The sequence below is a fragment of the Sminthopsis crassicaudata genome, chromosome 3 (genome assembly GCF_048593235.1).
Source record: "Sminthopsis crassicaudata isolate SCR6 chromosome 3, ASM4859323v1, whole genome shotgun sequence".
NCBI lineage: Eukaryota > Metazoa > Chordata > Mammalia > Dasyuromorphia > Dasyuridae > Sminthopsis > Sminthopsis crassicaudata.
This window is the reverse complement of record NC_133619.1, coordinates 432,830,553-432,845,883: the sequence shown is the minus strand read 5'-3', so window position 1 is coordinate 432,845,883 and position 15,331 is coordinate 432,830,553. Positions and strand designations below refer to the sequence as shown.

The window sequence follows — 15,331 nt, the reverse complement described above, 5'->3', positions numbered from 1 at the left end:
TTAGCCAGAGTTTTGTCAGTTGTAAACAATCCACAAATGTTTGCCTAATTAATTTTAAAAGTGCTCTCTGATAGTTTAAAAAAATCTACTTTATGTTAAATTGTCTCAAAGCAAAAAAAAATTAATGAAATTCTTATCTATTCAATCCACACCAATATATATCACTGATAGCTAAAATGAAGATAAGGAAGATAGGGAAGGAAGTTTCACATACCTTCATAAACTTCTTGTTGATAAATTTGTTTTCTTTCTTCCCAGTCGTCTTCCCCTTCATCATATCCCTCTTCCCTTTCATAGTATTGCTGTTCTTCTTCAAGATCTTCTTCCCATTCTTCATATTGCTCCTTTTTAACTTCATGAACTTCCTTAGCCTCTTCATACCAATCTTCTGGCTCTTCATAAAGTTCCACATAAGGTCCCTCAGGTGGTTCTTCATAAGGTTCCACATCTAAATCATCAAAATGTTCTTCAAAAGATTCAATGTAAACTTTCTTTTCCTCATAGATTGCTTGTTTTCTTTCATGTACAACCTCTTTTTCTTTATGGACCTCTTTCTTTCTGGTTATAGTGGATATTTTCACTTCCTCAGCCTTTGAGGAAACATCAATCATTTCTGGAACTTAAAAAAAAAAAAAAAAGATTGCTAATGTTAATATAGGCATTTTATCCACAGAGAATAATTACCCAATAGCAGCAGGATTATATAGAGTCTACTACACATTTTGGGAATTTAAATTAAGCTTCATTATTATATTGCTCTTCTTGACTCAAACTTTCAACAATTTTGCTTTGTACATTCCAGGGTAAGTTTGGAAGATATGTAAAATATTCCCTAAGAATTGAGTCACACAGGGAGTAAGCATCAGAAGAGGGTTTGTATCTAGTTATTCTGTCTCAAAAGTGAGTGCAATTTCCACTGTACCATAATGTTCTCTTATTTCTTAATGATGTATCCAAAAAGATTAGAATATTTTGAGCCTCCTAAACTTTTAAGCCTACAGAACATAGCTATGAGTCAGAAAATTAATATAGGCCACCCTTATAAAATATCCTTATATAAGAACTGAGTCTATTCTAATCATCTACTTTTACTGGTAAGGAAACAGCCATGGGGTGGGAATATCAAATAATACTGCTAGCAAATAGCAGACCTGGAGGCTTGGTGGATACAGTGCTTGCTGTCGAATCAGGAAGATGTCTTTCTGAGTTCAAATCAGGCTTCAGACTTACTACCAGTATGTCCCTGGACAAGCCTTAACTTGTTTGCCTCAGTTTCCTCATCTGTAAAATGAGCTGAAGAACTGATGGCATACTTAAAGTATCTTTGTCAAGAAAACTCCAAATGGGGTAATGATCAATCATATGTGCCTGGAAAACAACTGAACAGCAACATTTTCTACTACACCTTACCACCTCTGCTATTTTCCAGAATAAAATGAGCACAACATATTAATTTGTCATAGGGTCCATTGCCTAGTACTTGTTGGACTTGCTGTTTTCCTTTCACTTGGTCTTTTGTAATTTAGATCCTGAACCAAGTTACTGCTCTCTTTGTGTCTACAACACCTAGCCCAGTAAATGGCAGTGGATGACTTGTTGACTGTTAGCAAATGCTCATTTTTCAAACACTTAAATATGTAAACTGATAACATAATAGCTACCTTAACACTTGAAAAGAGATAAGAAAAACATTTTAAGTATTCAAAAAGCAAACATAAATCTAATAGAAATGTATCCATTTTTTTTACCTTTGGCTGGGATTAATACAGTTGGGGGTGAGGGCTTCTTAACTTCCTCTGGAATTTAAAACACACACACATATTCAGTATTATGCCTTCCTTCATTTTACAAGCAATATTTCCACTAATTTTGTATGCATTTTTTATTCAAGATAAACACACACACATATGGGTAGATTACATTTTCATTATTTAGAGCTTTGTTACAATCCTGTCATACTCAATAGTCACTAGAAATTATTAGAAGAGTTAAGAAGAGCAAGATTCAAGGAAATTGGTCTCTAGTAAAAGCCCAAAAAATTAAAATTCAAAATAAAATAATTGCATTAAGAAGGACAGTTTACATTAATGAAAAAAATCCAAATTTCAAGAATGACAATATAATTAGTTAAAAATTATTAAAAGATTTGACTCTTCTTGTGCAGTTTTCAAGGCAATCCTTTTACTCTTCTCTAATTGACTCTATAAACTGTCTACTTCCAAATCTTGTGTTTTCTTCCCAAATCAGCTATTTTACCCCCTCTCTCCACTTGCATTCCTTGCATTGCCTTAAATATCAGTTTAAAAGTTATTCTCCCCTCTCTCTCACTGTATATCTCAAAACCCTTTGACATCATCACTTATTCTCTACTCCTTTGCTGTATCCGTTGAAGATGAGGTGATCCTTTTCTTCCCAGTTAGCCCCTTGGCTTGACTTGGACCTTTGATGCAATTCCCTCCAGTTTCTTCAGGCAAAAAGTCCTAACCTTCTAACTTCCTAACTTCCTAAGCTTTGAAGGCTTCATCCTTCCTGCCTATGTTAAGCTTTCTCATTCTTAAATAATCTTAGCCCTATTTTCTCAAGTTACTGTCTTATATCTCTTGTCTTCTAAACTCTTAAAGTTGTCTCCATCATCTTCTCTCTTTTTTTTTTTTTACCATTCATTCATTTCACAATCCTTTATGCTTTTATTTTCAATTTCTTCACTCAACCAAATTGCTCTCTCCAAATTTATAAATGACCCCCAAATTTCCAAATTTTATGACATTCTCAGTTCTTATTCTTTTTGACTTCTTTGTAACATATAATATTGTTGACGGCTTCCTCTTGGAGAATATCTCCTCCTTGGGCTTATTGGACAATGCTTTCTCTTTTCATTTCTTCCTACTTATCTTTCTCAGATGTCTTTACTGGACTAACATCCAAGTCCAATTTTATAAACATGGTTCTCTTTCAATGTTCTTGTCTGGGAACCCCCTTTTTTTTTTTATTTTTTCTTAACCACTGGTGATTGCATTAGTTCTCATAGGTTCAATTATTATCTCTATGGAGATTATTCCCAAATCTTTATATTGAACCTCCCTATTTTTTCCTGATCTCTAGTTCTGAGACTATCAATTGCCTATTTGAAGTTCAATAGATATTTCAAGCTTAAAATACCTCAAACAGAATTCATTATCCTCAATAAGGACCTGGTTAGCACTTTTTTTTTTTTGCCTTCAAGGTCAAGAAGGCTAAGTAAATTTTAGATTGTCTTTGAATGCCTTTTACAGATGTTGTCTGTAGTCAGGGTAGAAAAAAAGAATCAAAGTAAAGAAGGGATGTGGAAAATAATGGGAAATAGAAGGAAGGGAGCTGAAAGAAGATAAAAAAGAGGAAGAAGGAGGAAGGCTGAATAAAAGAGAAGGAAAATTGGGCATCCTTCTTCCCTCCTCATGACCCATTGTACAGGCTTTAAGGGTACAAGGATACAAGATAATTTATAAATTCTTAATTTCTAAATGTTGGGTTATCATCTTACCTTTAGGTGGTGGTGGTGCTACTTCCTTAGGTTTTGGAACAACCTTTTTGGCATCTTTCTTCACAGCCTTTTTGGTCACTGGAAAAACAAGTCATTATTTATTTAAAATATGATATTGGGAAACGGGTATAAGTGATATGACTATTACCAGAGACTTGTACATAATAACTGAAGAATAATTGTGTTGAGTCAAACACTTGAGCTCTAAGGGGTGCAACTTCTTATGTATCCTGATAATTTTCATTGGTTTCTCATAAGTTAAAGAGCAAAAAGGGAATTTAGAGATCTTGGAAGAACCTTCCTATTTTAACCAATGAAAAATTGAGGCTCTGAGAGTTGAAGTAATTTGCCTAAAGTAACAGAAAAGCTAGAAAACTAGGACCAATTCAAGAATCCTGACTCCAAATCCAGTATTCTTTCTGCTAGTCCATGCTATAGCATACCTATTTGGAGCATGTGTACTTTATTAATTTTATATTTTTATATATAGATGTAACATTATATTATTTGCATTATTTAATTTTATTAATTATATTAATATTCAGTCTATTAAAATGGAGGAATTATCATCAATAATTTGACTTTTCCAATTAAGCGTTAAGTGAAGTCATAATACTCATATGCTTTGATCTGTCAATCTTTATTTGTGGTCATATATCTTTACCCATGCATATATGGGGGCTTTATTTTTATATATACACATATCTGTATGTAACAAAAGTTTTTAATGTGTGAGTACATGTAAACATAATATATATAATACGTGTACAAACATGTGTAAGAAATAGATAACAATAGTCACTCTAAGACTTAAGCAATACGAAAAGCATTATCTATGTAAAATATGTGTATATTATATATGTAAACATACTTTGTGTGTGCATATATATGCACATATTGCAAATGTTTAGGGCACCCAGGAGGCATAGTACATAGGGTTCTGGATTCAGAGTAGGGAAAACTATTTTCCTGAGTTCAAACCTGATCTCAGATACTTATTAACTGTTTAACCCTGGGCAAGTCATTTAACCCTTTCCTCCAGTTTCCTCATCAGTAAAAAGAGCTGGAGAAGAAAATGGCATACTACTTCATTACTTCTGCCAAGGAAAGCCCAAATAGGAGTCACAAAGAATCAGACACCCCTGAGAAATAAACAGGTATATATCTTACATGTGTGTATACACTCATACATGGATGTGCATATATAAGTATGTCTGGCATGGCCATCAAAATTGTTTGAGAATTTTTTAAAAGCCAAATTTCTGGATAAATTAGTTTGAGAATTACATCAGATGTTATTACTAGACATGGATTGGGGTACTTGGAACCATATTTCTAGATTTCCTATTTTTTCCAGGCTACTTTCAAAATCCATTATAAATGTATATTCTTTTTTATTTTATTTTACTTTTATTTCATTTTAAAAGAAACTGCAGTGATGGCAGAAACCAGAGTATTAGTTGTCTAAGTGCTTCCTTGTCCCTCTTTAAGAGAGTTAGGATTACATGTTTGTTACATGGGAAGGTTTGGGGAAGGAATGAAATACCTAAAGGGAAGTTGAAGAAGAGGAAAGAGCAAAACAAAACCAAAAAAAAAAAAAAAAAAAAAAGGATTAAGAGGGTCATTAAAGTATTTTTTAAATATATAAAAGGAAACAGAAGGAGGTTGTGTGGTAAACAGACAAGCAGAATGATTTTGCAACTAATGTGCCAAATTGATTTTATACTCAAAAAATTGTTCAATGTTTTCTATATTTTGTTCATAACAAGGTGATGTAAAAAAGTATTTCTTTCTTTTTTTTTTTTAAGAGAGAGCTAAGATTTATGTGAATGGGCCTAAAGTTTTGTTTCTTATAAAGATGTTTTATTCTGCTGATACTCCTGCATTTCATTACTGAGTTCATATGACTTTTCAAAATGTAAAAAATTTCTATTTGACAACTAGAGCAGGAAAATGACTGGACTAAACAGCACCTTACTGTTCCGTTATATTTTATGACTTTTATGTTAAAAATATAAAATACCTTCAATATGTTTTCCTGGTGGTTTCTTTTCTTCTGGTGATGGTAGAGAAACAAGAAGAGGAAGACCTACAACTGGAGGAATTTCTAAAGAAAATACAAGCCATTATCAGTAAAATTCTTTTGGTTTCCCACCTCATCTTTGCCCCTTAGAATCTCTAACTTCCTTCAAGGTGTAGCTAGGCTAAACACAAATATGATGGGGAATAAATCATCTTACCTTCTGGTGGCACTGCTCTGATAGGCATAGTTGGAATAGGAACTCTAGAGTCAGGGATATCTGAGAAAGGAAATTATAAAGCATTATAAAACAGATACTGCAATGATATAATTAAGATTTATCTGATCATCAGTGGTTTTCAAATAGAAGGGCCTAAAATTTGAAACATATTTTAAGAAATGACTACTATCATATTTACTACATGATTATTATAGACACATGCAACATTTTATTTCCTGCTACTAATACTAATACTACTACTAATAATAATAATGATACTAATCTCTTAATATTATGAAACACAGAATGTAAAATAATCTGGGATACCATAGGAAGATGCTACTACAGTTTGGTTTTGAAACTCACAAGAGTTTATATGTTTGTATTTTTATAATGTGAAAATATTCAGAAGCATTGTAAAATGTATTTTTATAATACTTCAGAACTGGGAAGTCAAAAATATTTAGGTAACGGAGTTGGATTTACATATAAAATTTTTTTAAAACTACATGACAATATTTAAGTTTTTTTTAACTTACCAGGTGGCTTCAATTCCAGTTTAATTTCTACAAAAAAGATAGATTGCATTTAGAATTATAAGATCCTACAAAATATGATTTTAAATACTGCAATTTGAATTAGATCTTTAGACTATTTCCTGACCTTTGGTTGTTAAGTAAAGCTCAGCAGTGCTTCTAGCTTCACCTCTTGGTTCCAAGCGAGCAATTACTGAATAGACACCTAAGGGAAAGAATTATTTTGTTATTTGTTTTCTGTTGTTGGGACAATTTACAATCAATATTTGCATTGGGAAATGATCAAATCACCTTCATCATCTGGAGTGACATTGTGTATGGTCATATAATGGCAACGGCCATCATTCCTAAAGTTGTATTTCTGACTTTCAATAAGCTCTGTGGGCCCTTTGTACCAGGTAACAATGGCATCATCGAAGGACACTTCACATTCAAAGGTTGCAGATTGATGTTCACTGACCACAATATTCTGTATGCGTCTTGTGAACTGAATGGGCTCAGCTGTTTTTAAAACAAAGATTAATCATAATTACAATCTGTTGATTTTTTTTTCCCTTCTTCCCAGCATATGCATACATTTTCCCATTATTTTAACAAGAAATTGGTTAAAACAAAAAACACTCTCCCCCATTTTACCATTTCCACTTGACAAAAATAGCATTAGAATACTAAAAATAATTTCCACATGAAATTTATGTTAGCATTAAGAGATCCATTGTAGGTCTTAGGATAAGATAAAAATAATATAGAGATTTCTGGTACTTGAAGGATTTGAAAAGTCTAAAAAATGTATTATATATATATTATAATATATAAAAAAGAACCCATGAAAAAAAATATGCAGAGACTATATAATCTGATTATGCCTTCATTTGCATATTTGAAGATTTGTCATTTTCCTCATGTAGGAAATTGTCCTAAAATAATATTTTGTGAAATGCACAAAATTCTCTCTCAGACCATTTAAATGATTAGGGAGACAAACCAGATGACACCTATTTTGTGTTTAGTCTTGACAATTTTAGATTATGAGAATCCACAAGGAGAAAACCTGACTAATATATGTGGCAAAGCTATTTCTTAGGACAATGAACTAGAAAATGTTGTGTTTAGTAGCTAAGAGCTTAAATATATAAAAAGGTAGCAAGTCTTCACTAATTACTAAATGCTTTGGTGACATTGTTTAGTGACATTATTCAAAGTCAGGTAGCTCAATGAATAGAGCACTGGGCCTAGAGTCAAAAAGACCTGAGTTAAAATTTGGCTTCAGACACTTACTAGCTATGTGATCCTAGGTAAGTCACTTATCCTTTATGCCTCAGTTTTCTCATCTATAAAATGAGCTGGAGAAGGAAATAGCAAACCAATAGCTTTGCCAAGAAAATCCTCAAAACCGAGTCACAAAGAGTAGGCAACAGTTTCAAATAAATACAGTGGGTAATACAATGCTTACAGCTAGAATTTGAAATCTAAATTTCTCATGCACTTTGAATTTTATATTAGATAAGGCATTGTTATGGTTACTCAATAAAGCCTAAATATTTATCCAAATGAGTAATCATATAGCTCTGATGTTAAGAAATAAGCATTTAAATAGTGCCCTTTCAACCATTATGCTAAGTACTTTATTATCTATAACAATAATAATAATAACTAACATTTATATAACATCTATAGTATTCTAGGCACTAATACTATTAAATAGTACTATTACAAAAAATGTCAACCATAAAAATATTGATCAACATCAATATTATATACATAAGAATATACATCTTAAATAAAATAATTTTTTAAAGTTATTGTTCATTCCAAAAGAATTCTTTTGATATGTATATGCATAATGCTACTCCTTCATTTTTGTTATTATTTATTAAAAACCTCAAATTTATGTATAAAATTTCTCCTAGTAGATAGTAGACAAAATCATTTTCTTCAAGTTAATCAAATCCTGACTCCCAGGCTGGAACTCCTTCCTTTCCAGTTCATAGCTTACAAACCCATAGTGAAATGATGCTTTATAGTTTGTTATTTTATCCACATTTATTTTACAAGTATAATGATGGTAGGATTTTGGATTGAAAGAAACCTATGACATTAATAAATTCAATCTACTGCATGGTAGAGTAAATCAAGAGCTGGTTCTCCATCTTCGATTTAAATATCTCAGGTGAGAGGGAGCCTTTAAATGTACCTTTAAATAAGATAATGTTTATAAGGCACTTTGGAAACATTTAGGCACTCTATAATTGTTAGATAAAGAGACAAGCTGTTCCGTTTGGAGTTAGCTCTAAGTGTTAGAAAAATCAATGTAGATTGGACTGAAATCTGGCTCATTGTAGTTCATTTAAAAAAAAATCCTTGAAAAGAGGCAGAAGGAAAAATGCATTGGACTGGGGAGTCTTCCAACATTCTAATTCTGTAATTCTGTTAATTCCAAAATATTTAGATTATTTTCAAGGCCACACTGGAAATGAAAACTGATTTGTTATATTTTCAGTGTGAACATTAATATGTTGGAAACCTGCAACTCTTACAAATCAGGGATTCATTTATTGTTTTATTAATTATCTAGTCTTAAGAAATAGATGGAGAAAATATTAATGCAGATTTAATGTAAAAGTGTGTCATGAATTTTTTAATAAGCAGATTGTTAAATATTTACAAGCATATCTTTTGGTTTATTTCTTTTATGAATTAGCCATATGAATTTAAGATGTGTCAAACAATTAATTACCCATGCAAATTTATGTGTTTAAAAAATCAAAAATTAATTTTCCCAATTTTTCACCAAGGTGGAAATTTCCAATATTGGACACTTCTACTTGGTTATCAGTCTACAAAAGAGTTCTTCAAAATATACAGTTTCATATACCAACCTTCAATTTTTAGCTCTGCAGATGTTTCAAGATCTTGATATTTGCAAGTATACTGGCCCTGGTCTTCTGCTCTAACATCTGCAATGGATAATTTATGGACTTTGTGTTCCACTTCAGTTTTATATCTGGGCTGAGGTTTGAGAATCTTTCCATTTCTGAACCATTCTGATTTAACATTTGGCACAGAGAACTGACAGCTCATTGTGCAGGTCTGACCTTCTTTTACAGTAACATCTTGAAGATGTCTCTCCCAAGCAGGTTCTATTGGCATGATAAAAGAAGTGTGAATAGCTGTCACATTGATGCATTCAATGAAAAACTGATTTTGTATGTTTTTGTTTTAAATTGCCTCTACTTACCAATTACAGTTAGTTTTGCACTGGCGATGTGAGGACCACAAACCAACCTATAATTGCCTTGATCTTTCAGTTGACAGTCTTTGACTCGAAGTATATGTCTGTCACCTTCAATGCTTATTTGATACTTAGGACTGGAGTCCAATTTTTCAGTGCCTTTGTACCAGGAGAGTTTGATTTCTGGATAATTTATTTTGATGTCAATTTCAAAGACAGCATCATTGTCTTTTATAACAGTCTGATTTTCAATATCCTTGATGAGGGTGACAGGCTAAGAGCAAAAAAAAAAAAAATGTAAATGACCATTAGTCTCACTTTAAAGTTCCCAGCATACAGCCCTATTTTGCAATAAGTTTATTTATTACCTCTGTCTGTGACAACCTTTGCTGGATAAATGCTACTAATTCTTCAAATTCCTTTTCATCTTTTTCAGACTTCTCTATTTCTTCAATTTCCTAAAGAAACAAAGTATTTGACATGAATGAAAATAATTGGATGACAATTCTATTTTTTTCCATTTCTATGCTCATATACTTTATAATTGATATTTATATAATCCTTTACATGTACTATTTCACTCCATCCTCTCCACAGTCCAGTGAGGTAAGTGCTATAGATATTATTTGTCATATTTTATAGAGGAGGGGGAGCTAGGTGCTGCTAGGGATAAGAGTGCTGAGCCTAGTCAGGAGGACCCGAATTCTAATTTCCCCCAAATATTTACTATGTGACCTTAGGCAAGTCAGTTAACTTGGTTTGTCTCAGTTTCCTCATCCACAAAATGAGCTGGAGAAGGAAATAAACTACTCCAGTATCCAAGAAAACCTCAAATGGATGTCACAGTGAGTCAGACGTTATTGAAAACCAAACTGTATTATCATGACTTAACAGTGCCTAGTACAAACAAAATGCTTAGTAAATACTTATTGTTTGAGACCAAACACAACTATTTCATTTTACAAATGAAGTGACTAAAGTCTAAATAGATTAAATGCTCTAGCCAGGCTTTCGGAGTGTACCAAAAGTCTTAGAACATTTTAAGCTGCTTCTTTAAAAAAAAAAAAAAAAAAAAAAAAAAAAGTTGTATATACCTTATGTAACTATTTAGTAGAAGAGAGAGTTCTAGAGCTAAGGTCTCCTAATGCCTAATCCATTGCTTTTTCCTCTGTACTAAATAGACTCATGACTATTTTTATCTATTCTTGGAGATCCATCCCTGGAGCATAGAAGACATTTGATAAATACTTATTGATGGATTTATAATAATATTAATAATATCAACTACTATTTATATAGAACTTTAGAGTTTACAAAAATGATTTACATATGTTAACTCATTTGCTTCTATAAAAAACTGGAAAACTTGTTACTGCTCATACTTTTTGAATAGCCTGTTTAATGATTTGACTCTTCAAAGGGTCACTGATCACGAGTTGTGATATTTAAAAAGTTTGAGAGACATTATTTCTGTGTAATTAGTAATTTTGTTAATAACACTAGCATTTTAATAAAAAGATATCAGTGGCACTCTGGCTTATAAACTGTCAGAAGAGTGATGTTGAGTGTAGCAATTAACTCTGGTTTGTTAATTAGAGAATACAGTGAGGGGTTGGATATATTCTATTGAGCTTTGGTATCCTACCCAAAACTGAGTAGAGCACAATGGTTTGCCTACCTAGGTGGGATCTGAACAAGAAAGTTAATCCAATCACATATCATTAATGTCCTTCAAGAGATAGAACGTTGAAATGAAAACTATACAAAAAGGGGCAACTCTGGATCTCCCTAAATCATTGGCTATTAATAATCATTTCTTTCACTATATGCCCTCCAAAAATGTAGACTGCAACTCTTCCCTTTCCTAGTCCTTACTGCATGTATTTCATGTGCTATTATATCCCATTTCCCCCCCAAAATCTTCACCAGGCAAAATTTTGATAAGATCCCTCTCTCCAGACTTAGCTAAATCAGTCCACTGTTGCACTGAAACCTTTATCAGCTTGTTGAGACCTACCAGACTCTGTGCCTTGCTAGCATAGCCCCTGAAAACCCAGGGCCTTTTCTCTGTGGTGTAATAAGGCACCAGTAGCTTTTAGTAGAGGAATATATGGCAAGACTTATCATTCAAACCATATAATATATATATATATTTTTTTTAAATTAGAATTTGTGTATTTGATTTTTGTTTTTCAGCATAAGAGAACTTACTAGTCTGTGTGTTTCTTCTTCTTGGCTTTGCTTTAACAATTCAAAGGCTTGGAGTAGTCCCCGGAAATCTGTAATTCCATACATACGAGCATATTTTTCATATTCTTTAGGATCAACATTTTTCAGAAGCTCCATGATATCAATGGTCTCCTCTTCCCCAGATCCTTTTGTTTGTATTGGAGTCCTAAGCAATAAAAGGAAATTGATATTAAAGGTAAAATATCTAGCTTTCATTTATAGACTCATCTTTTTCTTTAATAATTCATGATGTAATAAAGAGCTCTAAATCATGAGAATTTAGAAAGGTTTTTATTGTAATGAAAATTCCACTAATATGTTTAAAATAAGAATGAATTGGATTGGAAAAGTCACATCAAGATACATTTTTATTACAAACATTAAAAAATTTTCCATCTACCAAAATTTAGGATAAAATTTGAACATGTTAAATGCAGGAAAGAAAAATAGAAATCTTCTTGAAATTTAGAGTTGTATGATTATATGTGGGCATGTGTGTGTGTGTGTATATGTATTTGACAAAGTAGGGTCTTCAAAGCTCAATATGACCTATGAGAAACTATGCTATATTGATGATGCTATAGTTTGTTGGAGGACCCAGCGCCATCTCCATGCAGCACAATAAAGCATTAGAGTAACACTTTAAGGAGACAAATAAAGATATAGAACTTTAGTATACATAGTCAGTTGCTATAGGTTGTTATTCTTTAAAACTTTAATCAATTTGATCCTAATGAACCATTATTTCTTCATAAATGCGATAACTCCCATCAGTATTTTTACTATGCTTTTATATGCATATAAATTTACATTTACCTATGACTGGTTTAATGAACAAAGAGATGTGTTAGCTCTTGTTTTGTTCTCTCTCTTAAATCTTTAAGGGTAAGGATCATAAATCTCTTTAATGACCACTAGGAAATAGACATTAACATTTTTTTTTACTCTAACAGTGAACATGCTTACAGTTACCTTTTCAGCATTGCCCTTAGATCTCCTTCAATTTTCTCTTGTTTCTTCCTTTCATCTACCTGTAGGTTAACATTACTTTCAATTTCACCATGTTTGTTGAATGCTACGCATCTATACAATCCAGAATCAGTTTTTGTGGTATCTCTAATTTCCAGTTTTGCTTCATCGCCTTTCTGCTGAATAAAGACTCGGCCTCCTTGGTTCAGCTGTCTCCATTTTCCCTTTGTCCATTTAACATTTGGGATTGGATCACCTCCAACTTTGGCAATGAATGTTGCAGTGGTTTCTGACAAACAAGAACAAAAATGGGTCAGTATTGGATTTCCTGAAATGTTAATTGTTAAAATAAAACCACATGAGGTTTTTCTCTACATAAGAACAAGTATGTGTGGATAGAAAGATGCAAAGCTTTGACCCAAGACTTACTTTCTATGACTCTGATACTCTGAGGTTCTGAAACAAAGAAGAGTTTCCCATCTACTGCTGCTTTCTTAGCTGGTGGTACAGCAGCTGGTTTATCTGCAAAACAAATTTTAATGTTACAATTTCCTCAGAGCAATATTATTTTTCTTCTAAACAGATTCTAAAGTCAAGGTAAGTTTAAATAGCATCCTGTATGCTTGTATTTAAGGTTTAAAACCGCACATTCTGTTTCTTCATTTAAATACACATATTTAAGCATTTATGTAAATGAATGAATCATAGAAGATTTTATAGAAATTTAGATTAGTTTCAAGAAATTTAACTGGTCACTTCACATCTTATATAAATATTCTGCAGCTTCATTGAAAAGGTACTTTTAGGATTTATGCCAAGGGATCACTTTATATAAAGCCTTTCAATTATGAGAGCCTTTGAATGTTTCACTAATTAATCATGGCATAATGGATAGGACATTAGAATTTGCAATTAGGAAGACTTGAGTTCAAATCTTATCTTAAATACTGTGTAATCTCAAATGACTTCTCAGTTTCCTCATTTCTAAAATGAAAGGATTGGATTCTGTGGCTCCTAAATTTCTTTCTAGTACTAAATCTATGAATCCTTCTTACTTGGTTTTTGATGAATTTTACTTTTTAATAAGTAATATGATAGTAAGGCTTCAATTTAAAAAAAAGATATTTTGATTATACTGAACTTACATTTTTTAACCATTTCCTAATTCTGGGCATTTTCACTGACTGCATGCCTGATACTTTCTATTCCTTCATCTCTACCTCCTGGTTTCTCTGATTCCCTTGGTTCCATTTAAAATCTCACCACTGCCTTGGTCAAAATGAGACCAGGGAAAGACTCTAGCTTAAAAAGGTCAAGGTGTCTCATTGTATCCCAGGGTCCTCTCCAATTATCCTGATGTATATCTGGCCACTAGACTCAAATGGCTCTGGAGGAGAAAGTGAGACAGGTGACCTTGCTCAGCCTTCACTTAAATCCAATTCACTTGCATGTCACAGCACCACCTCCTACATGTAATGGTCATATCTTGAGAAGGAAGGACAAATAGCAATAATAACAACAACAAAATCCCACTTTTGACAAGATGTCTTTCTAGATTCTATTTAATGCTACTGCCTTCCCTCTATTGATTACAGTTATTTGCATATCATCTCCCTCATTAGATTGTGAACTCTTTAAAAGGAGACACTTTTTTTTTTTTTTTTTTTTTTTTTTTTGCCTTTCTTTGTATTTCCAGGGCTCAGCACAGTACTTGGCACATAGTAAGTGCTTAATAAATGATTGTTTACTGAATGATTTATCTCAAAGAGAAAAATAAGAATACTTGATACCTATGATCACTGATATGTATTTTAAAATCTTGTTTAATGAATCTTTAAGTTACCATGGTGACACTAAGCACCGAATAATATTTATTGATTTGACAGGGTAGTTGATGTTTTAAAATTACTATACCTTTAACAGTCACTTTTGATTTGCAAGAGTCACTTCCAGCCACATTGGAAGCTTTGCATACATAATCTCCTGACTCCGTTTTAGTAACTTCCTTTAGTTCCAGAATAGCTGTTCCATTAGCAAAGCTGAAACTGCATTTGTCAGAGGGTTTTACTTCTCTGCCTCCCTTCAGCCACTGAATCCTGATGGGTTCTGATCCTTGAACATGGCAGCTGAGTTGCAAAGATTCCCCTTCATTTACTGTCACTGGAGTAAGAGGCTGATCGAACACTGGTGGTTTTTTAGGCTCTGAAATTGCAAAGTATTTTAGTGAGGGAAAAAGAAAGCAAAAGGGTTTCAAGTTTCAAAAAAAGACTAGATGAATCTAACAGTGTTGCCACTAAACAATGACAAAAGTAGTGACAAAAGTAGCTGTCACTGTTCATTGTTGTCCTGAGACAAAAGTTAAAGTTGATGTTGTTTGAAGAACAGAAATGTAATAACAGATAAAATATAGAGATTATTTTATACACAAAATTGACCAAGTATACAAGTATAGTACTGTCCCTTAATGCAAACTTCCTTGTCATCACAATGCATTACTAATACTATTAATTTTAGATAATCTTGATTTATACTGAACTCTGCGTGCTATTGCCTCTTTTGGTAATTCGTCTGTACACATTAAAAGGCAAAAATCCAAGATTCAAAT

The 15,331-nt window shown here is 32.5% G+C and overlaps 1 protein-coding gene and 1 long non-coding RNA gene across 2 annotated transcripts in view; one reads left to right on the top strand and one right to left on the bottom strand.

Annotated features, from left to right (window-relative positions):
- Positions 1-15,331, bottom strand: part of TTN (titin) — a 322,669-nt gene that overhangs the window by 182,074 nt on the left and 125,264 nt on the right. The window contains 15 exon segments of the mRNA XM_074302990.1: positions 215-619; positions 1,749-1,796; positions 3,521-3,598; positions 5,544-5,627; positions 5,761-5,820; positions 6,300-6,326; positions 6,424-6,501; positions 6,588-6,797; positions 9,176-9,436; positions 9,535-9,802; positions 9,897-9,986; positions 11,740-11,923; positions 12,730-13,015; positions 13,156-13,248; positions 14,641-14,928. Coding sequence (XP_074159091.1) covers positions 215-619; positions 1,749-1,796; positions 3,521-3,598; positions 5,544-5,627; positions 5,761-5,820; positions 6,300-6,326; positions 6,424-6,501; positions 6,588-6,797; positions 9,176-9,436; positions 9,535-9,802; positions 9,897-9,986; positions 11,740-11,923; positions 12,730-13,015; positions 13,156-13,248; positions 14,641-14,928 — 2,460 coding nt within the window.
- The window catches only part of LOC141562809 (uncharacterized), a 95,563-nt gene that overhangs the window by 70,489 nt on the left and 9,743 nt on the right, over positions 1-15,331 (top strand). The window contains exons 4-6 of the long non-coding RNA XR_012488259.1: positions 11,725-11,763; positions 11,850-11,953; positions 12,885-13,038. This is a non-coding gene — a long non-coding RNA (uncharacterized LOC141562809). The remainder of the gene's footprint in view (positions 1-11,724; positions 11,764-11,849; positions 11,954-12,884; positions 13,039-15,331) is intronic.